This window comes from Aricia agestis, chromosome 14 (assembly GCF_905147365.1).
Source record: "Aricia agestis chromosome 14, ilAriAges1.1, whole genome shotgun sequence".
In the NCBI taxonomy this organism is placed as follows: Eukaryota; Metazoa; Arthropoda; class Insecta; order Lepidoptera; family Lycaenidae; genus Aricia; species Aricia agestis.
Genome location: NC_056419.1, coordinates 13,720,197 through 13,747,929, shown reverse-complemented (window position 1 = coordinate 13,747,929; position 27,733 = coordinate 13,720,197). Strand labels below are relative to the sequence as shown.

Sequence of the window (27,733 nt, the reverse complement as noted above, 5' to 3'; positions counted from 1 at the left end):
CTCGCTATCAGTGTTTGTCTTAATGCCGACAAGACAATGCGTGTTTTGTGGTTATATTTGCTTGTGAATACTGTAAGTATACTTCTGTATTCTAGAATGTATGAAGCCAAGAGTAATAAAAGTATTTTGTGAGTTAAAATATTGTGTAAACTTGCATATTATAAACTTAATACTTTTAAGTACTTACTCGTAGGTACTATTAAGTATATCTAAGTTATATTTTTGGTTATTACGCATTGATTTTATTTTATAGATTAGCTTAACGTTAAAATGTTGTATTTTGGTAATTTGATAGCTATAAAGTCTTGTCCGGTACTTAAAAGTAAATACTTAAGTACTTACTTAAAAGTAATCAAGATTTTTTTGTCAAGGCGACTTTAGGTATTTCTGTGAATTGCAGTTAAGTACCTACTTGCGACATCTTAGTTTAAGTTAGCCCTTAAATATGAAATATCATGTTATTTCTTTTATAAATACAAAGAACGAAAGAGATGACTCAACCATGGTACGTATCCAAGTAGGCCTCAGTTAATAACAATAATAAACTTAATGATCATTTAAAATGATGCCATACCTAATGACGATGAGATGGATGTTTTATAACAGAAAAACGAGAATAATATACTTTTAGATAAAGTTGAAACTAATAAACAAGTAACGCTAATTAGCAAAACAGTTGTCTTTTTGTCGCAAGTTCACTTGACCGATAGATAAACTTTTTATGCTAACAACTAGTTACTAGTTGATACTTTTATGTATTTCCTGGTTATCTTCCTTACTCTGAATATGTATTTCCGTATCTAGGTGACCACCCAGGCCGGCTTCGGAAGGTCTTACCTGGGTAACTCGAGACTGGTAAGTTTTTCTTTAATTTTTTATTGGGAAAAAATAGGCTACTTGACCTATATTCAATTTCATTGAACAAATAATTTTCTAGTAGAACTTAGCCTAGGAAACCGTATTTCACCCTTATCATCAAATAAAAGCTTATGATTGATAAATAAAATCGATTTGAAATATAATTTTATGAAAATAGGATTTGTACTGACGAAAACGCTTTTGCGGTACTTCCGAATTGGATGTGACGTCATTCTATTCGTAATTTAATATCTTTTATTTATCGCGCTCGTTATATGTAAGTTTATTTGTACATAAATAATAAAAATAAGCTTAGAAAGATTTGTAAAATATATTTTCTTGAATAATTCAAATAAAACATCAGTTTTATAAATTATCTCCATTTATTGTAGACGGGAAATGAAATGGCCAAAACTTTTCTCCAAAAGTTTTCAACATTACAAATGATTTCTAATTTCTTATTTAATTATTTTATAATTTTTGGGCACTTTTAGACGCGTACATTTAGCATATAAAAAATGTTCAATAAAGAGAGCTTAAAATACAAAACGTATGATGTCACACTATGGCAGACAGTGTTTTCGGCGCCATGCATATTTTTCAATAAACATTTTATGGGTTTCTACTGTGTAAAATATAATATTTTTTTTTTTTTTTTGTAATATTAATGAATGATTATAAAGCGATTAGCATGAAGGGATATAAAAGGGAATATAGGTAGGCCATTTTTATCGTTGCAACATTGAACACACTAGGTATATGTACTTATAGTATATTATAATTTATAGTAGGTATATAGTATATATACGATTCCGTGACTATAGACGCCTCCGTGGTCTAGGGGTATAGAGCGCGGCTCTTGACTCGGAGGTCGTAGGTTCGATTCCCGCGTTGGAAACATATTGTGTTATTTCCAAGTTTGGTTAGAACAATGCAGGCTGATCACCTGATTTTTTAATTGATTTCAATCATGTTAAATGCTAGAATGAGGCTACTGAGTTTAACAATATGTAGGGCCCCCGTAAGGGCTACTGGCGCCTGTGTGCAAAAAAGGATTTTGGCGCCCCTTTAGGCAAATTTTTTGGGTCCTTGGTTTTAGCGCCCCTAAAGATGGCGATTTGGCGCCCCTAGAGGGTGGCGCCCGTGTGCATTGCACACATTGCACATATGGTAGCGGGGGCCCTGACAATATGGTACCTATGATCACTATCTGACGCCGTAAAATCATTACTTCACAATTCACATCTATTATTTATTACCACACTACTTCATTGCACAAGAGACAAGGCATATTTAATAAGCTTCCTTATACGTGATATCTTATATCTTTAAACGAGCAATTGTTGTATATATATATATATATATATATATTTAAATCGCCGAAGACTTGTTGCGTCTTTTCAAAGTCGAACCCTATGGCGTCTACCATTTCCAATGACTTTTTAATTGTTTTTCGTGCGAATATAGTTACATTGCTGTCATGTGAATTCTATTGTCGACGAGAAATTTTGTTTACGTACGAAAATTAGATATTCAATTTGAAATAATTCTCGCTGGTTTTTTGCTTCCGTTCTCGATGGAAATCATGTGACACATTGTATATTTTTGTATTCGTTACATGCATTTCATCGTTTTTCCTACATCCATTTAAATGTGTGGATATATTGATACCGTATATTGTACTGTATTAATTCCATGCATTCTACTAATTAAATGACTCCTTACTACATTTGAGATTATATCGGTACCGTATATTATTTTTGTATGTACGCCATAAACTGTTGAGTTTGTTGCTTCCTCCTAACCTTATATGTTATATCGATACATACATAGGTACCTATATAATAGATCCCAATAAATTCATTGCGTGATGTGGTCTCTGTCTACCCCAATGAGGGACAGGAGTGACGATATGTATGTATGAATAGAGAATCATGCCTCTTTATGAAGTCGATTAAAATGAAATACTTATTTCTATAACTTGGAGTACATAACAGACATTAAAAACAAGTTATCCCGATATTACATAGATTAATTAAATTTTAAATTATAATTAGGTAAGTCCGCTAGGCTAACTAAAAAATATTAAGGATAATTATGATAGATATGATGTGGAAGCATTTTATTTATGTGAGCGTGTTTCTTCTGAACTTAAGTATGAACACAAAATAAAACAATTGTTTCGGTAGTAGGTATTTTTAAGTTTTATTGTTTAAAATCAAGTAGGTACAATAATAAACCCATAGTCATAATAATCAAAGTGTCGGACAAATCAAATACACCGAAATAGGAACATAAAAGTAATTTAAGAAATTAACAATTTTAAAAACGACCAGTTGAGAGGCTAATTTACTGTGACATTGACTATAGTTAACTTGTGTATGTAAGCAATACTAGTTTTCAATCGTGGCTCTGCCCACGTGACAAGTTGATAAAATTTAACAAATTGAAATTCGTTATTAGCCGTTTACGCGTTAAAAAAATAAAACAAAAATGCTTAGAAAAATATTAACCTGAAGAATCACATATCAGACATACCTATCAGTACAAAGTCTCAAAAAAAGGCCCTTTAGGCGTCGAAAAGAAAAATAAAAACGTTTAAAAAATTATTAACGTACCTATCAAAAATAAGATAAAACAGTCCAAAATCTCAAAAAATTACACAACTACACAAAAATTACACAACAATATATATACTTTGTTTGTAAATTTAAATTATGGTTATTATCTATAATAGTACCTATTATTTCTGTTTATTTGTTTTGTACAAAAAGAGGACGGTATTTGATTATAATACAAGTTCACAATAATAATAAATTTTTTCGTAAGTAGTAGGTTAACGCGCGCGCGTAAACAAACACGACGCGACGTTGCGTTCTGTGCTGTGATAGTCATAGTCAATCATGGTTGTCGTGATTGATGTAGATCGTTTCGATCGTTTTTTGTATTGTTTATTGTATCTTCTTCTTCCTAGTCGTATCCTCACGGCTGAGGGACGTGACCACCAAAATTTGCTTTTTGGGATAGGGCTCTCCACTTGTCTCTATTTTTGGCCTGATGAAATGCCTCCTGGAACGTGCAGTCAGCAGCCTTGACAATCGCGTCTGTCCATCGTGTAGCCACTCTGCCTCTGCCTCTTTTCCCCTCTAATTGCCCAGCTAGTATGAGACTCTCAAGATTCTTAGGCTCCCGGCGGGCTATGTGGCCAAAAAAGGCAAGTGATCGTTGTAGACAAAGCGTGGACAGGCGGGTGGTAATTTTGAGTTGCTGAAGTATAGACGTGTTGGTCCGGTGTGCGGTCCAAGGGATGCCGAGCATTTTACACCAGCAACACATTTCAAAAGCGTCAATCTTAGCTCGAGTACGTGCTTTTAGTGTCCATGTCTCGGAGGCATATAAAAATATTGAAAAGATTAGGGAACGCATTAGTGTTATTTTTGTGCTACGATAGATGTTCTTATTCTTCCATATCTTTTCTAAGCGCCCAACCGCAGATTTAGCCATCTGAGCCCGTCGGACAACCTCCCTCTCGCAGTTACCATTGTTGCTAATCAACGATCCCAGGTAGACAAACTCCTCTACGGGTTGGAGATCTTGTAGTAATGATGTCTTTTGTATTTGGTTCAGCTTATCGACGTACATCAGTTTGGTTTTATTGCGATTGATTTGGAGGCCAAAGTCTCGACTAATCTTTTCGAGCCGCGCTAGAAGTTCAGCAAGTTTCACTTCGCAAGTACTTATAAGCGTGGTGCCGTCAGCGAACCTTAGGTTGTTGAGAATGTATCCGTTAATTTTAATACCATCCTCCCAATCTTCCAACACTCGACGCATTATATATTCGCCTACGAGGTTGAACAGCTGTGGAGAGAGGATGCAACCCTGTCTGACACCACGCTCTGTAGCAGACGGCTCTGACAGATCATTGTCTAATCGCACCCTTGGTCGACCTTCCAGGTAGAGGTTTTGTACCAAAAATATGAGATGATCGGGGACACCCAACTCTCTCATCACCTCCAGCATTTTGGACCAGACGATGCAGTCAAAGGCCTTAGCGTAATCCACAAAACAGAGTACTATTGGGACATTGAATTCTCTGCTCTTTTCTATCAGCTGACGGATGTTTAGGATTTGTTCTCGGGTACCCCTGCCCTTTACGAATCCCGCCTGCTCTTTGGATATCTGTCTAGTTATATAGTGTGCCAATCTGTTGTTTATAACATGGAGAAGAATCTTACTGGCGTGTGAAATTAGTGAGATGGTCCGATAATTTCCACACTTTTTAGTCGACCCTTTCTTATGTAGTGGTATCACGAGAGATTCTGTCCAATCGTCTGGCTACTGTCCTGTTCTCCATACTTTAAGACATATTGAATGCATTACTCTGATTCCAGACTTACCCAAGCTCTTAAGCACTTGTGCCTGTATACCATCTCCACCGCAAGCTTTTGTTTTGAGCTTATTTATAGCTGCTTCTACTTCATGGAGAACGATGTCGGGTTCTTTATCTGTAAAATCTAATCTAGTGTCAGGTTCATCAGCGTCATATTTGTACAGGTCTTGGCAGTAGTTCCTCCATCTTGTCATCACTTGGTTCTTGTCTAAAATCAGGTTACCCTTTTCATCTTCTATGTTCCAAGATTTTGATTTTCGTTCCCGTGTGAGAATTTTTTGGAACATGTCTCTTGGATGTAGGGTATCAGAGTGTGTTTGTATATCTCTACATATGGAATTGATATATGCATTCTTGTCATGTCTACAGAGACGCTGTACTAGTGAGTCAAGTTCAGAGTATCGCTGTTGTTCTTCCTTTGAACGAATTCCTCCAGTCTTTAGAGCCTTTCTTTGTGCGATTGCCTCCCAAGTGGTCAGTGGGTTTTACTTTCCGTCCATTTGTGATTGTTCTAGTTGTCTCTTCTAATGCGGCCTTAAGCTGATTCCATGATGTATTGGCTGAGTCAAATGGGCAATACGTTTCACTGTCCAGTCGAGTTTGTAGTGTGTCCTCAAAAGCTTTCGCTTCTTGTGTTAGAAGAATATTTTTGGATGGTGGAGGCTTTGAAACTACTTTGAGGCGGACTCTGTATTGAGCTATTAACAGCTGATGGTCGCTGCCACAATCTGCACCCGGAAAAGTCTTTGAGAGAGTTATGCACGACTTCCATCTGCTGCTGATTAATATAAAGTCAATCTGATTTTTATGACCTGTTGGCGATCGCCATGTCCATAAGCGTCTTGGATGTTGTTTATATGCCGTGTTAGTTACGAATAGTCCTTTTTCAATGCAAAACTCTAACAACATCTCACCTCGACTGTTGCGGGCTCCTAAGCTGTATTCCCCAATAACATTCCTTAGGTGTTGATCATTATCAGTGTGCCCTATCTTAGCATTAAAGTCTCCCAGGATGATAGTACATTCCTTCTTTGGTAACGCTTTGCAGGTTAATTCTAGCTCGTGGTAAAATTCCTCCATCTCTTCTTCGGTGGCTGCAGTGGTCGGCGCATAGACCTGTACAAAGTTAATTGGGTGTGGATGGGCTGAAATTTTTAAGGATATAATTCTATTGTTGATGGTATTATACCCCAATACCTTGTCTCGTAGCCAGCTAGCAACTATGAAGCCCACACCACTAAAACTATTGTCTTGCCTGTCAGAGTAGATTACCATATTTCCTTCAGGTGTGATGTGGTATCCGTTATCTTTGACATGGGTCTCACTCAATCCTAGTATAGCCAGATTATAGCGCTCCATCTCCGCTTCAACAACTTCGATTTTTCCTGGCCTTAAAAGTCCACGGACATTCCAGGTTCCTATTGTTATTGCCCTTCCCTTGGGTGTTAGTTTGCTAGAGTAAGATGTTATGTTTCCAACAGTAGCAGAGTTTCTGCAAGCAGCCTGCTGGTTAACTGACCTGCAGCCGGTAGCCAATTTCACACCAGTCGGCCCGGAACCAAGCTGGCGCCGAGCGTTAGTCGGGTCGCATGACATCATATTATCTCTGGTGGCGTTCTTAATCATGGTTTTCTTGGGATTATAGTCGCGGTAGTTTCCCGTTGCTTTCCGCGCTAGACTTTTTGAGGGTATTTAGTCCTCAAGGCCACTACTGCCTAGGAGTCAGGTTATCATATCCGCCGCCTGAGACTCGGCGTTGTTACTCGTTTAGCACCACCCGGGGGACACGTGTAGGGTAGTAAAAGGTAATTCCTACGGACGCGAGTAACCACCGCCCCCGTTTATTGTATCAAGTTTGATTAATTTTAAATATTTATTTGATTTGTAATCTAATTTTAATTGCCTGAAATGTAAAATCAGCGATATGCGATAGTAGTTGGGAAAGGGTCCGGTGGCTTTAACACAGGTTATACTGTAACCTAGCTAAGCTGCCGGTTGCGGTCTTAACATTCTAATATAAAAAACTTTTGAAAATAAAATAATTTGCATGTTGTAATCGTCTAGATTAAGGTTTTAATGTTATCGAGCTGAATAAAAGTACATTATTATTATTATAAGTATGCCATCACAGTTACTATAAATCTTGTCAAAGGTGTCGATTTATGAATGAAGAAAGTCAAGATTAAAAAAAAATCTCAGAACACTGTACAGTGTACAGCCTAGCCCATGACCCGGTAACCACTTGACGTTGAGTTTCGATGCACTTGTTTGGGCTATTTTCTCATTACCGTGGCTTTCTTATAGCGAAAGAATTATTTAAATTGGTTCAGTAGTCTCGTAACTCGTAAGTTAAATAGTAATAAGCAAACGATTAAATATTTCGTCTCTACAATATTAGTAAGTATAGATATTTAAAAATACATTAGTCCCAACCCAATTCGCAGTCTAAACTCAGTCACTGATGGGCTTTTGTTTAAAATATACAATAGGTAAGTACTTATCAAAGAAAATCATATACGTAGGTATGTAGGTAGGGACATAGTAGTTAATACAATCGATCCAAAATACTTTTAGACAGGTAAGTATATAAACAGTTCAACAACAAAGAGGACACTGGACGTCAGGATAATGATCGTAAATTGCATATTTATTTGTAAATAAATATGCTGCACCAGAAAAATGAAGATTTATAAAGCGATTTTATGTTCTTTCGTTTCATAGGTAGAACAAAATGATTTGTAATAATATTGATATTGTTCTTGGTCGTTGCACCACAATTAAAACATTTTTTTTGTATTACAAAATGGGTCGACGGCCAAGGCCATTTTATTTTGTCTTTAAAATAGTTTTTAAAATCACTTCTTTTAAAAAAAACGATCTACATCAATCACGACAACCATTGACACGACAATCTAACACTGAAAGAATTTTTCAAATCGGACCAGTAGTTCCTGAGATAAGCGCGTTCAAATAAGCCCTTTCAAATAATTTCCCTCCGTTTTTTCCACATTTTCCTCTATTTCTTCGCTCCTATTATTCTTAGCGTGATAAAATATTGCTTATAGCCTTCCTCGATAAATGGGCTATCTAACACTGAAAGAATTTTTCAAATCGGACTAGTAGTTCCTGAGATTAACGCGTTCAAACAAACAAACAACCTCTCCTGCTTTATAATATTGAAGTGTAGATAACATTTTTACTACTTTTCTTACTATTCTACTACTATTTTTCGAAAATGTGTCAAATAACTACCTAATTGTAATATCGACATTGCATCGATTCGATATATTTGTTCCTGTTTTCCTGAAATACAGTTACAGATTTGATCATTATTCTGAATGATCGTCATTATGTTTTTAGGGCTATTCAGGAAAAAGACGTTCAGGAAAATGAGGAATTCACTAAATTCGTTTATAATTTAGAACTTAGAAATGTTGCGGGCCTTTATAACTTGGTATAAAAAAAGTAGTGAAAAACAGACAAATGTTGGCACACATCGAGAAATGTAAATGACGTCTTATTTGGAAATTTTTGTAGAAGTTTTCAAAGAGAGAGAGAGAGAGCATAAAACGAAGACCTCTATCCACACCAAAGCACTGCGATCAAATAAAGTGAGCCAGCAGATTTTATCGCAAAATAGGTTTCAACCCGTCACGTTGAGTATATCGGCAAGGCATTCAAAACAAACAATGCGCAGGACAATGACGCGAATTTTATGAACATTTTAAAAATATAATTTTTAGTTATTTAATGTAAGTTGATGTGTTATTTGTTGGTATCGGATTCTTCTCTTCTTTATCTTCAAATTAACATTAAATTTTTAATCCTTTCTAGCTCATTTTTTTTTTTAATAATAAATTGTAAGCGGCAGTATCGAAACGACACGCAAAAATTTCATAATTTGGTACTTTTTTTTATAATAACTTTTGAAATATTAACTCTACTTTCAAATAGTTTTAGCAGCATTTTTGTAAGTTAATTAGACATTGAAATGTGTAATGTTACATCAAATTTACGAAGGCGTTGTGAACCCAACTTTGAAGACATGAATTTAGTCTCTCTCAAATATTCGCCCCACTACACAATATTTATACCACAAGCGTCATTACGTCCGCGCTGGCCGGCAAAAAATATAAACAAAAACATGCCCTTGCATGTCGCGTGCGAACTCCGCCCCCTCGCCTCTGTCACCCCCGCGTCTCCTCTGGGACGATGTCGTTTTGTGGGACGTAATTAAATCACACATTAGAATTGATAAAAACTTTATTATATACAGGAATCCACAGTATCGGCGTGTTATACGTAAACAAAGTATCGAATATACGCCACTGATATACGGCGCACAGTAGCGACCTCCAAAATTCGCGCGCCAAATAGCGGAACTAAGAAATACGCCGAAAAGCACTCCGGTGACAAAACAACGTCCATGCCAATATTTCACCCAGCCATTGTACTAACCTTAACACTACTTCTGGCTGAATTTGAGAGATGGTCAATCTTGCGTCCGTATACAGGATGCAACAAGTCAGTCGGACGCAATATCATCGGTAAAAACCGCCATGTACGACGTAATATCAACTCCGGGGTGTAAATATATATATATATATATATATATATATATATATATATATATATATATATATATATATATATATATATATATAATTGGAATCTCGGAATCGGCTCCAACGATTTTCATGAAATGTAGTATATAGGGGGTAGAAAATGTCTTTTTATTCGTGTTTTATCGATAATCGATAAACTGAAAAATATTACTCTTCCTGACATCTATTGGCGAATAATAATACTATTTTGTTAGCAACTAATTGTTTTAACGACCAGCAGATGGCGTTATTAAGTAACACGAAGTCAATGAGTGTTTGCTATACCGAGCAAAGCTCGGTCATCCAGGTACTTTTTAATAAATTGACTAGGTTTTTGTTGTCGATATTAGAAGCCGGCTAAACTCTACAGGGTTGTGCGATAACACGGCTATATTATGCCGTTGTGAGGTCATTAAAATATGTGTAGTTACATATTACATAGTATATTAATGTGTTATTGTTGTATTTGAACAAAATATATGTTTAAATACCTAGGCCTTGACATAAGTACTAGGATAATGCTATATTGTTTGCTGTCGACTGACACACAAAACATTTAAGTAGGTTTAAACACAGAAATAAATTTTATTCACAGCCTAAGTCGACTAGGGTTAGGTACACGGTCAGTCTGGGATCAGTTCAGTCCATCAGTCTAAAAAGTTGAAACTGACGCGGGTCGCCGGTCGCGGACGCCAGAAATATGTATAAGCGGAAAGTGCGTAATAAAAAAAATATCAGTCCGTCAATCAAACACGAATCATCAGTCCGTTATCTCCCGTTAAAGTTTGACAAGGTTAATTAAATCAGGGGTTCCCAAACTTATTTTCCCTACTGCCCACTTTGAGGACAAATTTTAAATGCATCCAGATGAAATAAACCACCCCCAAGCCAACACAACGCCCCTATTTTTTTCTGGGTCCTACACCCCCCTTTAGACCTTCAGTGCCCACAAGGGGGCCTTATAGCCCACTTTGGGAAAGAGTGCTTTAAATGAACGTGGGCGGGGGCACTGGTGGTAAAGAACTGTCAAAAATGGCATTTTTGTATGATGGCAGCTAATGGCAGCGAGTTCCTTATTTCGCCACGTTCATTTAAATCCTTTTCGAGTTCTAGTCTGGATCAGACTGATTAACTTAACTGATGCCAGACTTACCGTGTAACTTATGTCTAAGAGTGTTCTTTGTTGTAGCCAACGAATATTTTGTCTGGTTTGTAAGAGCACCCCATTGCTCGTTGTCCTCCGCACCGCATCGCCTCGCTGTATTTTTATTATAAACTAGCGGCCCGGCCCGGCTTCGCACGAGTGGACATTGGTTTTTAAATTATTTTTTTTAAATAAAGGTAGTCAATCTTTAAGTTAAGCAGAACATAAAAATAGTTTACATTATTTAGCCTGCAACTACTATATTATAATTATTATGTACATATAACACATTTTTATTGTATTTTTTTTTATATTTTTATATTTTAAGTGTTATGTTTGATTATTTTATCCTTACCTGCAGAAGATACTATTATTTATAATATTTTGCAATTTCTTCATGTTTTTTTTTGTTTAAAATATTTTATGTTTTTTTTTTGTAGTTTTATGCTTTATTATTTTATGCTTACCTACATCTACTATTATATACATTTTGAAATTTTCTATTTGTTTTTGTATAAAGTATTTTTGTTGTACTTTTGCGCTTTATGTTTTTTTACACCATACTTCTTTTTGCGTAAAAGATTCCATTAAAATTGGGTTAAAGCTTCCCTTGATGTTGTTTTATTTTATGGCAGCAAAATAAATTGATTATCAGCAGCTCCAACTCGGGATAGGCCAACGTATAGTTGACCATGAGTAAAACATTCTTTTCGTAGGTCGATGCCTACTAATTTGAAAGTTTGACCTTGGGACTTGTTAATAGTCAATGCGAAAGATATTTTTACCGGAAATTGAAGCCGTTTAAATGGGATTGGCAGATCAGTTGGAATCATCGGTATCCTCGGTATATGAGCTAGTTGACCAGCTGCTGGGCCGGTGATAATGGTAGCTACAATTAAATTGTCCTTTAATTCTTTAATAAGCAGCCTTGTCCCATTGCACATATTTGGTGGGCATAAATTTCTCAAAAGCGTGATTGGAATTCCGATTTTTAACGTCAGTTCGTGTGGTGGAAGTCCAGAAGGATTCAGCGAATTTAAAAACTCCTGTGGATAATGGACTGCATCTTCGATATTAGTGACGGTGTCGATCGATAGCATTTATAAAGCATAAGCAAGAAGGAATATTTTGGTAGATTTTTCACACAATTATTAACACTTAATACGGTTCCCTTTTTTCTCTCATTAAATATAGCCTATATTCAGCAGAAATAGTGTGGATTAAAAAATATGCATTAATACTTCCATCGTGCATCGGCATCGTGGGTATCGCAGACACAATAGATCTTCAATTGTTATGCTGGCAGCCGGCTGCCGCTATTGGAGATTTATAGTTAAAGAAATTAATTAATTATAATAGCAATCAAAAATAATAGGTAGTCATTCAAAACTTATTTTAAAGTATAGTCTATAATTTATAAAGCATAAGCAAGAAGGAATATTTTGGTAGATTTTTCACACAATTATTAACACTTAATACGGTTCCCTTTTTTCACTCATTAAATATAGCCTATATTCAGCAGAAATAGTGTGGATTAAAAAATATGCATTAATACTTCCATCGTGCATCGGCATCGTGGGTATCGCAGACACAATAGATCTTCAATTGTTATGCGGGCAGCCGGCTGCCGCTATTGGAGATTTATAGTTAAAGAAATTAATTAATTATAATAGCAATCAAAAATAATAGTCATTCAAAACTTATTTTAAAAAGTTCTAAAAATATTACTTTCGTAGTCATAACTTTTAAAGCTTTTTTGAAATTAGGATTATAATAATGAAGCACGATAGTCTATATCAAATCAATAAAGCAGCACCCGGCTGTCGCATAACTATTGAAAATCTATTGTGTCTGCGATTCCCACGATCGAGGTAATATTTACGTGGACTCTCCGGGCGAGTCTGTGGCACTGATAATTAAATCTCTCCCCTACCGCACGCACACCCGCGCATCGCGCCTTGACGCCCAATTCGCAACGTGCAGCAGAAATCGTAATATTTTAATTTCGCCATAACATTAAAACCAAACGTCCAATTTTAATCATTCAAAGACCGAATATTATCTACATTAACTGTACTTAGTGATGAAATAATTTATTTTGATAAGGGTCAATAGCATGATTTAAATAAACGCATTTAAATATAGTCCAAAAAAAATTCTAGATTTTTTAATAAAAAAATGGTTATTGTGCCTCACTCAACATAGATAGGTATAGTGTGTCGCGGACTTTTTTGTAGATATTTAAAAGATCTATAATTACTTAGAACATTTTATGCCTCTATCTTTTATAGTTTAGGCAGCGTACGCAAAATAAGTAACTTTTCTGGTTGATTTTTTAAACCTTGCGTCCGAAAATCCCAAATATCTTACGGAACCTTATATTTTTCCAAAATAAAAATTAGCCTATGTTCAGCAGAAATAATGCAGGATTCCAATGGTAAAAGAATTTTTCAAATCGGTCCAGTAGTTTCGGAGCCTATTCGACTCAAACAAACAAACAAACAAAAAATCAAATCTTTCCTCTTTATAATAGTAGTGTAGATGTAACTTATGTCTAAGAGTGTTCTTTGTTGTAGCCAACGAATATTTTGTCTGGTTTGTAAGAGCACCCCATTGCTCGTTGTCCTCCGCACCGCATCGCCTCGCTGTATTTTTATTATAAATATCCGCTCAGCTCTGCTCCACCCCGCTCGTGCTGTTTCCACTGAGGCGGAGCGGATATTTCGAGCATAGTCATTGGTCAATTCGGGCACCGCTAAGCTCCTCTCCGCCCAGCTCCGCATCAGTGGAAACGCGGCCTTACACCGTACACGGTCAGTTTGGCATCAGTTCAGTCATCCATCCAGCCCAAACTGATGGATGGTCAGGAATGATACTTTTGTTATAGCCAACGAATACATAGTCACGCATTAAACGCATAAACTCTTATTCCTCCAGTGCCACACATGGAACTGTCTCAACCAGCACCTCAATCTGACCGACGCCTTGCCCCCTCGCGACCAGTATGCTGCAACCATCAGGGCGTTACTGCCGGGGTCCTGGAGTGACACCCTGGATGTCGCCCTGGACGTCTGCTACGGGAACAGGACGAGGAAGTATACTAATACCTGCCCAGGACAGGCGCTGCTGCATTGTACGGTTGATCAGTTGATACAGGTTAGCTGTGACAAGATTCTTTACTTTTTTGGAGAATTTTTTGAGATTTTGAAACCAAAACCAAACCTATAGAATACCCTAAATGAGATTTGGCTCAACCCCCTTCCACTAATAACCCATGCAATTTAGGGTAAAAGGAGGACGTCAAAAGGTATACATAGGAAGCTTGTATAAATGTCGCAGTCACAGTTCAATCTGCGATTCGATTGAATCATGTATGACTGTATGACAGTGCTGCATTCATTGAAAGATACCATATAACGCGAAATATTTCCTACCGGGGGGTCGCATCATAAAAAAGATTGAAAAACACTTTTACACTTTTTTTTATGAAATAAGGGGCAAACGAGTCACCTGATGGAAAGCAACTTCCGTCGCCCATGGACACTCGCAGCATCAAAAGAGCTGCAGATGCGTTGCCGGCCTTTTAAGAGGGAATAGGGTAATAGGTGAGGGTAGGGATGGGAAGGGATTAGGGTAGGGGATTGGGCCTCCAGTAAACTCACTCACTCGGCGAAACACAGCGCTAGCGCTGTTTCACGCCGGTTTTCTGTGAGAACGCGCTATTTCTCCGGTCGAGCCGGCCCATTCGTGCCGAAACATGGCTCTCCCACGTATATTATATATTAATTTTTTTATTAATGATGATTGATGTTTTCAGAACTGTCCATCAGAGAGCTGGGTAAAGCCAGATGGGTGTACGCCACTTTCATCAGTCGCCGCCTTCCCCTACATGTTCTCGCAGAGGTACAGTGGCGTAGCTAATAAGGGGGCCTCTAAAATGCGCCAAAAATCAGCTTTCAATATTCAACATGTATGAGCGCTGGCGTAGATAGCACGAGCCAACTACAGACAGTAGCTATAGGCCGGTGGTAAAGCACATTTACATTACTTCTCCTTTAAAGTTTAAAATATAGCTCGATACCTTATTGCCTTTTGTCTCAACTACTTATAATAATATTATGTTTAATATGTAGGGTAGGGTAGGCTATATGTTATGTAGGTATTATCATGGTATTATTTTGTTTTCAGTCGCTACATCAATCTTGCAGAAAATCTACCAATTGAACGCCGTCCAACATGGTTCTTGACGAATGTAAGTTCAGCTATGAGCTATCCATCTATTCTACCATTTCTTAAACTTAAATTTATGTTTGTAAAGACTAAAACCCAACAAACGTTGTTTTTTAATAAATCAAAGAAAATAAAGATAAAAAAGTACTACACTCTACATAACCTAGATAATCCTAGAGTTAGGACTTAGGACCCTTACGTCATTACTCATTAACATCGCTCATCCGATAAAACTAGAGGTGGCCCGGCTTGTATTATGTGTATCTGTATATCTCGTCTTGTCGCAAAGTAGACTTGGTTTTCATCTGTGTGAAAAATATGTGTACCGTGTATACGTAAGTGTATACACGGTACACATATTTTTCACACAGATGAAATATCGCTGGCCCCGGGCAACAAAGCGGTAAACGCCGGTTACAACTTTTTAATGTTATTTGATTTTTGATTTTTTCTCTGAGTATTAGTCTATCATTATTTATTTCATATTTTTAAAATAATATTTTGGGTATAATAAATGACAAAAGCTTTATTGAATCGAAAATTCTCTTACGACTAAAACTGTATTCTTGCATTACTTTATGAAACATAACTAAAAAAACTGGTGAAGATACGATACAACTAAGCTTTCGCTGTAAGATTCCCCAGAATACGTCGTACCTATTATGTTTTTACAGCCGTAAATCTCAAGCGGTTTGGTGTTTATAAAAAGTCATTAAACAATGTTACAATTGAAACAATGTCGCTCATTAGTTGTATTTTACTTTTTTCTATTATTTCAATAATTTTTTATACAATTACAATTATTTTGATATGGTTAAATAGGTAAAAAAATTAACTTTCATATGAGAAATTAAATTGTCAACGTGCGGCACGTGCCGACTGGACGTAAAAAAAGAGTACTAAGTAAGAAACTGTCATGTGTCACACGTCTCTTTTTACCACGCAGTGTTACTGATAGTGACATCTCTCTTGCTCAGGCCTTTGTTTCTCTATTCCGCTAGGTATATTAACTTTATGTGCCAGACTGACCGTGTAACCGTAGTCTATGTTATCTATAATTTCCAGTACTTCAATACAAAATGCTGCGAGCTGCCCCAGCTGTTTCCCGACAGTGTGCTGCAGCGGTGTAACTTCAGCCAGTTCATGTTCTACCACGTGCATCAGCCGCAGAGAGCCAGCGTGGGGTTTGAGATTAATAGACAGGTACAGTACCAGCGACTTATTGAACATTAAAAACTCGTTTACGGTTTATCGCGCGGGAACCATACATTATATTATGGAGTAAAATGTATCCTATGTTCTTTCCCGGGACTCGAAGAATCTCCATATCAGATTTCAGCTAAATCGGTTCAGCGGTTTGGGTGTGAAGACAGACAGACAGACACATTCGCATTTATAATATAAGTATGGATTAACTTAGATCTATGATCTAGCTTAGTAATCTAATATATAAAAATAAGTCGGGTTTACCTACCTAACGTTATAACTAACGCACGAACCGATTTCCACGGTTTTGCATTCGTTGCAAAGGTCTCGGTCTCCGTGAGGCTTATTGAAAAAAAAATCAGAAAAAACTTGAAGAAAAAAGTAGGAAAACTGGGAAAACAGGCAAAACAACGTTTGCCGGGTCATAATTAAAATTTATTTCCGTGGTGCTTTCCCCTTAGTTCTTTGACTTACGGTCATTGCAACTTTGTGCTGTCTCCCGCTTTTTCTGGGGAGGGAAAACTGTATACTTCCTACTCCTCCTATCTTCTTCTGATTCATTTCGTTGCATCTTTAGACGCAAGACATCTTTAGCATATCCCTCGGGCTCCCTGAGATCATATCAAAGACTTTTCATGATTGGGTACCGCTGTCGGTCCTGGCGACACAGGAGATACAGTGGTGGGTGTGGTGGTCGGTGGGCCAAAGCCCGTCACTTATTGACCGTACAAGCAAACAGACTCCTGATGTTTTGGGTAGTAGATGGGACTCCGTTGAAGCTCATTTCCGTTCCGTTCTCCGCTTCCGCTCAAGTCCATGCCCCGGTTACCCAGATCCAATTCCCGGTCATAATACCTGCAACGCACCTGCAATTCTGATGTTGCGAGTGTCCATGGGTGACGATAGTTGCTTTCCAACCCGTATCATTTTAATTTGACTTGTATTTTACTTTACCTAGAATAAAAACCTATTGTCACAATACTAAAATATAGATAAAAAATTGGAAATTTTATTGTGAGGAATGAAAAATAGCTACAGTTTTTATATGAAGCAACGGCCCTAGTGGCAAACAGGGCCATATTGTTATACATACAAGAGGGTATACGCTCTTTTCTTGAAGGTTTGCAGGTCGTATTTCCGGACCGATACGACCTGCAAACCTTCAAGAAAAGAGCGTATACCCTCTTAAAAGGCCGGCAACGCACCTGCAGCTCTTCTGATGTTGCGAGTGTCCATGGGCGACGGTAGTTGCTTACCATCAGGTGACCCGTTTGGTCGTTTGCCCACTTATTTAATAAAAAAAAAAAATACAGCTTCTTTTCGGCCAGTAGTGATAAAAACTCGAACTCAAAATATAGTAAGTAACAATTTAATGTCAGCATCGGTTAATAGTAGGCTATTAAAATTCCATACGTTTTAATTGAAATTTTTAGGTAGCGTTAGAACCACCGTTCGGGAAAGCTGGAATCCGAAAACCACATCATGTAAGTAATTATACATAATAACTATCTGTCCCGTCAAATGTTATTTTGGCATATGAATTATTTCTAGTGTTAATATAAAAAGTAGATAACAACCTATCCTCACGCCTAACGAATGTACATGATACAAAATTTCATTAAAATCGGTTGAGCCGTTTTGGAGGACTTCGCGCTTTGTGCGCTGTGTCGCTGTGGTCTGAGCCATGAGAATTTTATATTATATGAGAATTTTATATATAAGATTAGATAATATTATTATAATAATATATTATGCTGAAGATTGTCCGTCTGTTACACGCTTTTGATGGGAATGGAGATTTTTTTAAAATGAAATAAAAGGGCAAACGGGTCACCTGATGGAAAGCATCTTCCATCGCCCATGGACACTCGCAGCATCAGAAGAGCTGCAGGTGCGTTGCCGGCCTTTTAACAGGGAAGAGGGTAATAGAGGAGGGTAGGGATGGGAAGGGAAGGGAATAGGGTAAGCGATTGGGCCTCCGGTAAACATCTTTCGAGTCCAGAGAAACGTTTTTATTCCGAAAAAAAAAGTTTATATATCGACTTTAGATACGTCTTACTTCAAAGAGTTTTCTGTTGAGACTATCAAGAAAATAAATAAAACACTTTATAAAGATGATTAATTACTCTTTAAATGACACTTAGCACTGTGTTACTTATTTAAATTTGATTTTGTTATTTTGTCTGAATGTTTATATTTAATATTGTCTTACTCTTTTTAAGAAATGAACATTTGCATGCTAACAATTTATTAGCGAAGTGTGCTGGTACTGTATCACTTTTTGTCATCCTTTGTAACCACATTTCGAGCAAATAAAGATATTATGATTATGATTATGTTTCAGCCTCCAGTGTTCCCTACTTCAACGCCATCTGAAGTGCAACATGCTACTAAAGATGAAAATGAAGTGAGTACTTTACCGAAAACCCATTGAAACAGCTTGCATATGCAAAGTAAATCTTCATTAGAAGGGGATGACACTACGATGTTGCCACATTTTAATTTCTTCACATTTTGACAGACTATAAACTTCGTCATCCGACATCCGTCGGCGGGGTATGACAGAACGCGACCAATATTAGACCGCCATCTACCTATGAACCAACTTCTCTGATAGAACTTCACTTTAATCAAAACGAACTAGGCTGGTATAAATAGTCAGTACTTAAGGTGCGACCCGGTCTCAAGACGCGGTTCGGCTCTGTGATTGGTCCAAATTTTGACAGCCATCTGACCACAATCACAGAGCCTGAACCGTGTCTTAAGACCCAGATGCATCTTGAGTATTGACTATTTATACCGGCCTAAAACTATCTCAACTTTTCAGAACCTCGATCCGCTCTCATGCTGCGATATGTCGGAGTTCATCAGACCGGAGTGGCGGGCGCGGTGCGGGTTCGATCTCCGGTGGGGGCCCAACAGGCTGGATATAGCCAGTCCCCCTGTGGTGACCACACCAGCACCGACGATGTCGACAGTGAAGACTTACGATGTAAAGATTGTGCCGTTGAAGGTGAGTTAGGCAATTAAGTGACGTAGTTTAATCTTAGTAATAATAATATCTATGGACGCCCCACACCACGTCAGTATGACCCGTGATAAATACCTGAAGGACTCGTGTTACAGGTACCAGGCAACGAAAATATATTTATTACTTTTTATTTATTTATTTAAAACTTTTGCACGTTTTGTACAAAGGCGGGTTTAATGCCTCGTGGCATTTTCTTCCAGCCAAACCTTAGGGTGTTGCAGAGACAGTGAGGTAGATGCGAACACTAAGAGGACAAAGAGATTAAAATACCTTAAAATTAATATGATATTACAATAATTATTATAGTTATACAATATACTTATTTTGACTCGATAGTTATATTTTTCGAAATTATGAATCTTTCTGGGCTTTTCAACAAATATCTGTTACACTTATTGTTATTATTGAGTTACTATCATTAAATAACCTGCAATACTATAATCACAAACTTTATAAAATAATTGCTGAAGGAAATATTAGTAAAGTTTTTAATTTTTAAGTAATCATCAAAAACATTTTTGGGACCTGCGACCTTTATTTTCTTGCTGTAATGCGGGAACCGTTGTTACACGATATTGTTCACTATTATCTGCAGCGCAAATCACAATACCCAGGGGCACGATTCTGGAATGTATGAATGGTGTGTAGGCGAGGCTAGCGTGCTTTGATATTTCTGACAGCCCGGTCTTATTATATACTTTTATATAAATACTAGCTGTCCCGGTGAACTTCGTGTCACTTTAAAACCTTCCCTGGACTTCTACGAATATTTTAAGACTAAAATTAGCCCAATCCGTTCAGCCGTTCTCGAGTTTTAGCGTTACTAACACAATTGGAAATCCATTTTTATATTTATAGATATCACAAATAGTTAGTTATTTTTTGGATTTAAGTACTAGATTCAATATTAAACGTTTTCTAATCTACTAGATAATACAGAAAAAGTACTAGATTCAATATTAAACGTTTCTAAACATTCCAGTGCCACACACAGGACTGCATCTACAGAAGGCTGGGCATCATATCTGACAATGGCGTTGACATCGAAGGTTTCGCCAAGCTGTTGGACAATATGACTGACCACAACCCCGAATGGTCCAAAGCCAAGGCCAGGGTGGTCACTAAATGCCTGAGTAAGCCCATCCAGGGTTATGATGCCGAGTGCCCCCTTAGCCCCATATTGGGATGCACAGCTGATATACTTTCGGAGGTATGTGGGGTTTTAGTTAATGTCGGATAGATATGTTGTTTCTAAAAACTAACGTCATGTTGTTTACTTTGCAGCTTTGGTACAAAATTTTGACAGACTCGTAAGATTTACTTTAGATTGTGTTTTAAGTGTAATTGTGTAATTTTATATTTTTCAGAATTGCCCCAATGCACCAAAAAATGACCCATGCAAGTAAGTATCATTAAAAAATAACCGCAACACAATATTTTTATAACAATAAAAACCAAAATAATTTATTTAACCTTCTTCAATCCAAGGGTTTTATAGAAGATTATGAAATAAATCAATTTCATATTCTTCTAATCATAAAACATTTCAATTGAATATCTTTTATTTCAGATACGGCGGACAAGTGCCGGACGGCATAACTTGCCAGATCAGTGCCTCGTTGTACAGACCTGTAAGTGTACCATAATTGTATATTAATCTTAATCTTATTATACATTACTAGCTGAAGTTTATTGAAGTGATTAAATAAATATTATGTCACCATGGCAACGCCCATCGCTATCCCGTCGCACAAACAATGGTCGCCGCCAGTCTCGAGTTGTAATAATTTACTATTATTTTTAAACAAATGCACTTATCAATATAAAAAGTAGATGTTGTCCGATTCTCAACCCTAGCCGATAGGTATGCTCGCTAAGATTCACGAAAATTGGTCGAGCCGTGTGAACAACACGAAGAAAATTTGTTGAAAAGTGACGTTCGTAGTGTTAGACCATAAAGTTAATATACCTAGTGAAATCGAGAAACAAAGGCCAGCACGTGCCGCACGTTGACAATTTAATCTCATAGAATTCATGTTCAATCATGCTTGTGTAAGTGTATACGTACACATATTTTTCACACAGATGAAAACCAATTTTGGTTACGTTTCACAGCTCGAGATTGTTGCTCTATTCCGCTAGGTATATTAACTTTATGTGTTAGACGCCATAGCCCATAGTATCTGTTCGAAGTGAACCTTCTAAAAATATGTCACGGTTATTTTAACAATCACTCGTCTAGGATGCAATAGAAATGGTAGGGAAGAGTGAGAAACAAAATATACAAATAGTTGTAAATTTTTATGATTTTTAACAAATCTTCAACGGCTACTACTTTATAAGGGGGCGACTAACCCAAAAATTTCGATTTTATAATTCACTAGATGATGCCCGCAACTCTGTTGCGCCAAAATTCGTTTATCGCGCGGGAACAGTACATTTCCCGGGATAAAAAGTATCCTATGTCCTTTCCCGGATCTCAAAGTATCTCCATGCCAAATTTCAGCAAAATCGGTTCAGCGGTTTGAGCGTGAAGAGGTAACAGACAGACAGACTACTTTTTTGGTTACTTTGGTTTTTGGCTAATAACTAAAATACGATGCGTTGTAGCAAAAATGTTCTACAATGAAAAAAAAACAATTATTAAATTCTCTATAATTTTGATTCTACACAGTTTTCCCGAATTCTCATCCGTTTTCTACACACACTCAGGAAAACTACATATACTACACGCTCAGGAAAAGTGAAAATAAAAAGTGTTTTATTTTTAAATATTCCTTTCTAATTCTGATTGAATAGTAGCTTTACCGCTTCTATACAGCGTTCAGTAAGTGAGAGGGCTGTAAGCACATCCCCCATCCCCTCATTACACCCCTTGACGCGGCAACGCACCAGTAGCACCCCTGGTGTTGCAGACGACGCAAGGCATTACGGTAACCAGCTTCCATCAGTTGGAACATACACTAACTGTTAGCCTGCTTAGTTAAATGTATAAAAAACATTCGGGAATGAGCTGAGCCCTCAAGAGTGGGGGTGGAAAATGTAGGTAATTTCTTGACGCCAAGGACAATAGGCGACTTGCCAGCGCCTGAGGCTTCACTAAAACAATAATATATTTTGTCACTGCACCAGGGATTGTAGCAGCGGCTAATGTAGAAACAACTTTAAAAAGTAATGAAATAATATATTTTACTGACTTTAAGTTTAAATAATTCCTAAGTGTAAAGTGATATTTTAGTCCATAATTGTTGTCACGGTGTGTCGGGGGACCGCCAACAGTTTTGCATTTTCATTATTTTGCATTTTGTATCGCCATGTCACTGATTGTCTCGATTCGGTTCGCTGTGAACTGACCCTTAAACTATAATGCTATGTGAAATCATACATCTACATTAGCGGTCCCACGACACACCTTGACAACAATTATGGACTAAAGTATCACTTTACACTTAGGAATTATTTAAACTTAAAGTCAGTAAAATATATTATTTCATTACTTTTTAAAGTTGTTTGGCGGGGTTTTTTTTTAATTTCTTAATTTAATTTTATTTCATGCTTTTTAAACTTGTGTTGGTTATAGCGCAGAATAATTCCTATCAACAGGATCATATTAATATATCCCAATGAATACCATCTACGAATGTCCTTTTGGATGAGGCCGTCAACTCCACTTTGGGTTCATATGGAGCTCGGCTCCTATATAACCCAAGTGATTTTTATTGGTTATTTACGTCTTACTAGTTGTCGCAATTCAAATGAGCCCAAACACGAAACCGTTGATCTAAGTTGGTGAGGAGTTGGGTATCCTATTGATTACCAGGTGATGCTGCAGCACCAGGTCAACTTTCCATTATTGTGTGAATATTCATAAATGTCACGAACTAGAATGCAATAAAGCCCACCAAACGACTGCAAGTTGCTAATCGGCCCTTCACGAACCAGGTGAACCGCGATTTTTCAGCACGGAGCGGGCTGATGATGATGAACTATAGCTAAGAACACTCTCAATGAAGTCAGCTTTCAAACAAAAAAAACTAGATCGAAATCGGTCCACCCGTTTGGATGCTACGATGCCACAGACAGACAGACAGACAGACAGACAGGCAGACAGACAGACAGACCGACAGACAGACACATCAAACTTATAACACCCCTCTTTTTTGTCGGGGGTTAATAAATCACAAAATCACAAGCTTTTATTACTATCTCTAAATCAACTTCTATAAGAAACAGTCAATATAGAGGTAAACATTCAATATTGAAGTTTTGAAATAATTTTAATATTCATTGTAGCTTATAGACAATTTTAAACAAAATTAATTACTGAGAGTCGAGATTAAGATTAAAAACCTTCGGCTTCGGCTTCGGCCGAAGGATGTGGCGATTGCCGATTAATCGGCTTCGGCTTCGGCCAAAAATAGACCTTCGGTCGGACACTACAAAGATGCATCTAATTTTCACGAATTATTCATTTATTGCCATAATCGTGCATTGAACTAAGTTAATATTTTAACATATTGTGTAAAATTTTGTCATTGAGAAACCGACCTAGCGGATTTTTTAAATGTTGTATATTTATCGAGTTATTGAGAAAAAACTAATTTGGCGATGAATCCGCGTCGTCCTTTTTCACCTGGCATATGAAAGACGGGCGTGAGTGTGAAGAGAGAAGGACGATGTTTGATTTTTTGGGATAGTCGCCCTCTTAATTTGAAACATAATATTATTATAATAAATCTTAAATAGATTATAACGTCTTAAAACCCCTCCTGTCTTCTTATTTACTAGAGTCTAGACCAGGTATCCCCAACCCGCAGCCCGCCGCCGCGCCGCGCCGGGATTTTATCTGTGGCCCGCATAATGTTAAACCATTTTGAAATTCACACCCACCGGTAAAATAATGTAGTCGTCGTGAAAGCTGTTAAGTTTTTTTTTAATTAAATAAGGGGGCAAACGAGCAAACGGGTAACCTGACGGAAAGCAACTTCCGTCGCCCATGGACACTCGCAGCATCAGAAGAGCTGCAGGTGCGTTGCTGGCCTTTTAAGAGGGAATAGGGTAATAGGAGAGGGTAGGGATGGGAAGGGAAGGGAATAGGGGAGAGTAGGTAAGGGATTAGGGTAGGGGATTGGGCCTCCGGTAAACTCACTCACTCGGCGAAACACAGCGCAAGCGCTGTTTCACGCCGGTTTTCTGTGAGAACGTGGTATTTCTCCGGTCGAGCCGGCCCATTGGTGCCGAAGCATGGCTCTCCCACGTATAAATGTTCTAGACTTTAAATTGTTAATTTTGAAGGACGCTATTTTAAACCCAAAAATTTTTTCTCGTGGCCCGCGACACCTAGACTAAAACATGTTTGTGGCGCGTATGAAAAAAAGGTTGGGGACCACTGGTCTAGACCGCCTTCAATAAATTTTCCAGAAGAACCGTCGCCAGTTCTGTAGCCTTCCCAACTTGGTGTCGCTCGCTGACCTGGACCGCTGTAATGTCGTCTGGACCTGGCGCCAGCAGAACGTACCCGCCCAGCTCAAACCTACCACCAAGAAGTGGGCTGCTACGAGCAATGTGAGTACAATAATAGTATTTTTTAAAATGATAGAAGATAGAAAGATAGAAGTTTTATGTTCACTATGCAAGTTGAAAATATCTACGCGCGTTTAGCCCCAATATCGGAGCATCCTCAAGATGTTGACTCTACGAGCAACGTCCGTCTTGACGTCTTGCCTTGACGGACGTTGTTCGTAGAGTCCACATCCTGAAGATGCCCCGGTGTTGGGGCGAAACGCGCGTCGAGGTTTTCAACTTGCATGGTGGTGAGAGGCCTTGCACGTTAACATTAATTTTATGTTCTCTAATTTCAGTGCAAAGAATTGACGGAGTCCACCACCTGTCTGCTCTCGCAGATGGGTGTACTCAACAAGTACGGTTTCCTTGACTACTTTAAGATGAAGGACAGGATACGGGAGTTTAGGTATTTTTTTAAAGGGGTATGAAGATTATGGCCGACCTACTTTCGCTAAATGTGTTTTTTCGCGTTCACGAATATTTTTTTCAAAAATGGACAGCTAACATCAATACAAACAAAAAATAATCTTAGACAAAACCACGTAAAGAGTCACATTTGGAAGATATGAGCTGCTAAAGTTTTACCAATTTAAGATATTGCAAGTTTGGCAGCTCAAATCTTCGAAATGTGGCACTTTACGTGGTTTTGTTCAAGATTATTTTTTGCTTGTATTGATGTTAGCTATCCATTTTTGAAAAAAATATTCGTGAACGCGGAAAAACACAATGGCGGAAAGTAGGTCGGCCAGGCTCCATACAAAAATCTTCATACCCCTTTCCAGGATAATCTAAGAAAAATCTATTTGTTTCTTTTCCACTCGTATAGATTTTTGCTTTTGATGTTTGTGAAAGATATAGGTTAATCTTTTGTTGTTACTACCATGTTTTTATCCGTCTTATGTTCATCGTTTTTAGTGCACTTGTTCTAAAATACCCTATTAATTTAAATACTTAATACTTTTTGTAACGAAGTTCCTTATCGCGCGTTGCGAAAGGGGGCTAGACGGAAAAAGTTGTAACGACACGTCACTTTTTAACCGACACTTTTTGCCACAGACATAGATCAAGATAGATACCGCATGTACTTCGCGGGACTTGCGGTATCTATCTTGACCTATGTCTGTGCTTTTTGCTATAGTTTTTTTCTCTGTCTGTCTCTCTCTCACTCTCTCATAGAAAGCAAGCCAGTTATGATTTCTTTTATAACTTCGTTCCATCCGGGTGTACCTTGTTTATTTTATTCGCTGTTTTTTTATAATTGCAGCCACGAGAACTGGTCTCAGTTCGGCGTGTATAACGCGGCGTTTCAGAGCATGCCCCTCTACCGTGAGTACTGCAGCTCGCCGAAAAAGTTGCTCAATGTGCTGGACGCTATGCTGATGGTAAGTACTGCATGAATATCCTATTAATAGGAAAAGAGGTATAAAAAGTTTTACTTCTGAATTTTGAAACAAATATTTTCAGAGTCTACACGGTGCTGCGAGTTGGCATAAATCCGAGTTGTACTTTATTTACTTGACATGTGCTGCCCGAAAATCAGAATAAATAATAGTTCTTGCACGTTTCCTATAGCGTTTGGCTATGTTTGCCTTTGTAAGACTTTGTTTGCAGGAAATGAAAAAATATAAATAATTTTTTTTTATAAAAATTGAAAATAAAGAAAATTGAGAATTCACGACACAGCTAGCTCTATCTTTAAAGCATTTACGTCTTTATTTCTTACTGTGATTAAATATTTGATAGTAATTAATATTCTAGTGCAATACAAAAATGGCAAATTCATATTTTATTTCGATATTCATATTTTTATTATTTTTTTTAGACGTGTCCAGCATCGAAACGCAGCAACTCGCGGCAGTGTGCAGCAATGTTCAACGAAATGTCAAACTTACACAACGTGACACAACAGAAACTAGACAACATCATGAGCCACTTACAAAATATATTCATTCCCCCGCCACCGCCGCAGAAATTAAAAAGAGTAACCATCAAAACCAACGCCATCTATGATTTCGGTATTTTCAACAATGACGACGTGCCACCTGTTAAGCTAATAGATGTGAAACCGAAGAATAAGCCGTTAGTACTTATACCAGTCTACCAAAGAATCAAGTATCCGTTGCACCAAGTTAACAATGACGGTGTTTTTCGGGGCGCTGGGAATATTAAAGTTTAATTAGTTGTCTAGTACCAGCGGTTGCGACGTTAAAAATCACGAATATTATATTGCTATCTCTTTTTCATACGCTATTGAGCAGGATAGCATTATTTTTCAACAAAAAAAAAATAGTGATACTGCCGCAATCAGACATTTAATTAGATATGATTAACCTACAATTTAATGAAGAGTTTGACAGATAATTTTATGCTAAAATTTTTATTTAATAACGTTTAAGTAATTAATCCTCTGAATACGGCGGATAGGTTAATTCCTAAATTTCCAGATATTTTAATTTTTTAGATTTAAGAAAAAAGGTTTTTAAGGGTTGTGTAAAAAGTTTACGTTACACTTACTACATGGCGTTGTAACCAACAAAATATTAGCGACTACAGCGCCTCTATCGTGGATAAAACCAAACTTTTTGTTATGGTAAAAATGTTTTTATGTAAAATCGATTCCTTGCAATGGATGCGTGCAATAATAATGTGTCTAATATAAGTAAGAAGTTTGTTATATTTTTGCGAAATAAACAACATAAAACAGA

At 37.4% G+C, this 27,733-nt stretch overlaps 1 protein-coding gene across 2 annotated transcripts; it reads left to right on the top strand.

Annotated features, from left to right (window-relative positions):
- On the top strand, positions 1 to 27,731 carry LOC121733508. 2 transcript variants are annotated; one of them, XM_042123774.1, is made up of 16 exons: positions 1 to 72; positions 805 to 855; positions 13,934 to 14,152; positions 14,814 to 14,899; positions 15,185 to 15,248; positions 16,292 to 16,429; positions 17,866 to 17,916; positions 18,777 to 18,839; positions 19,260 to 19,445; positions 20,446 to 20,673; positions 20,831 to 20,865; positions 21,034 to 21,094; positions 24,885 to 25,028; positions 25,325 to 25,434; positions 26,293 to 26,410; positions 26,851 to 27,731. In XM_042123774.1, exons 1-16 carry the CDS (start codon positions 37 to 39, stop codon positions 27,202 to 27,204), a joined length of 1,944 nt encoding a protein of 647 aa, XP_041979708.1. In that variant the 5' UTR covers positions 1 to 36; the 3' UTR covers positions 27,205 to 27,731. The 2 variants fall into 2 exon arrangements, with proteins under 2 accessions (XP_041979708.1, XP_041979709.1); XM_042123775.1 differs by lacking the exon at positions 17,866 to 17,916.
- The last annotated feature ends 2 nt before the right edge of the window (positions 27,732 to 27,733 follow it).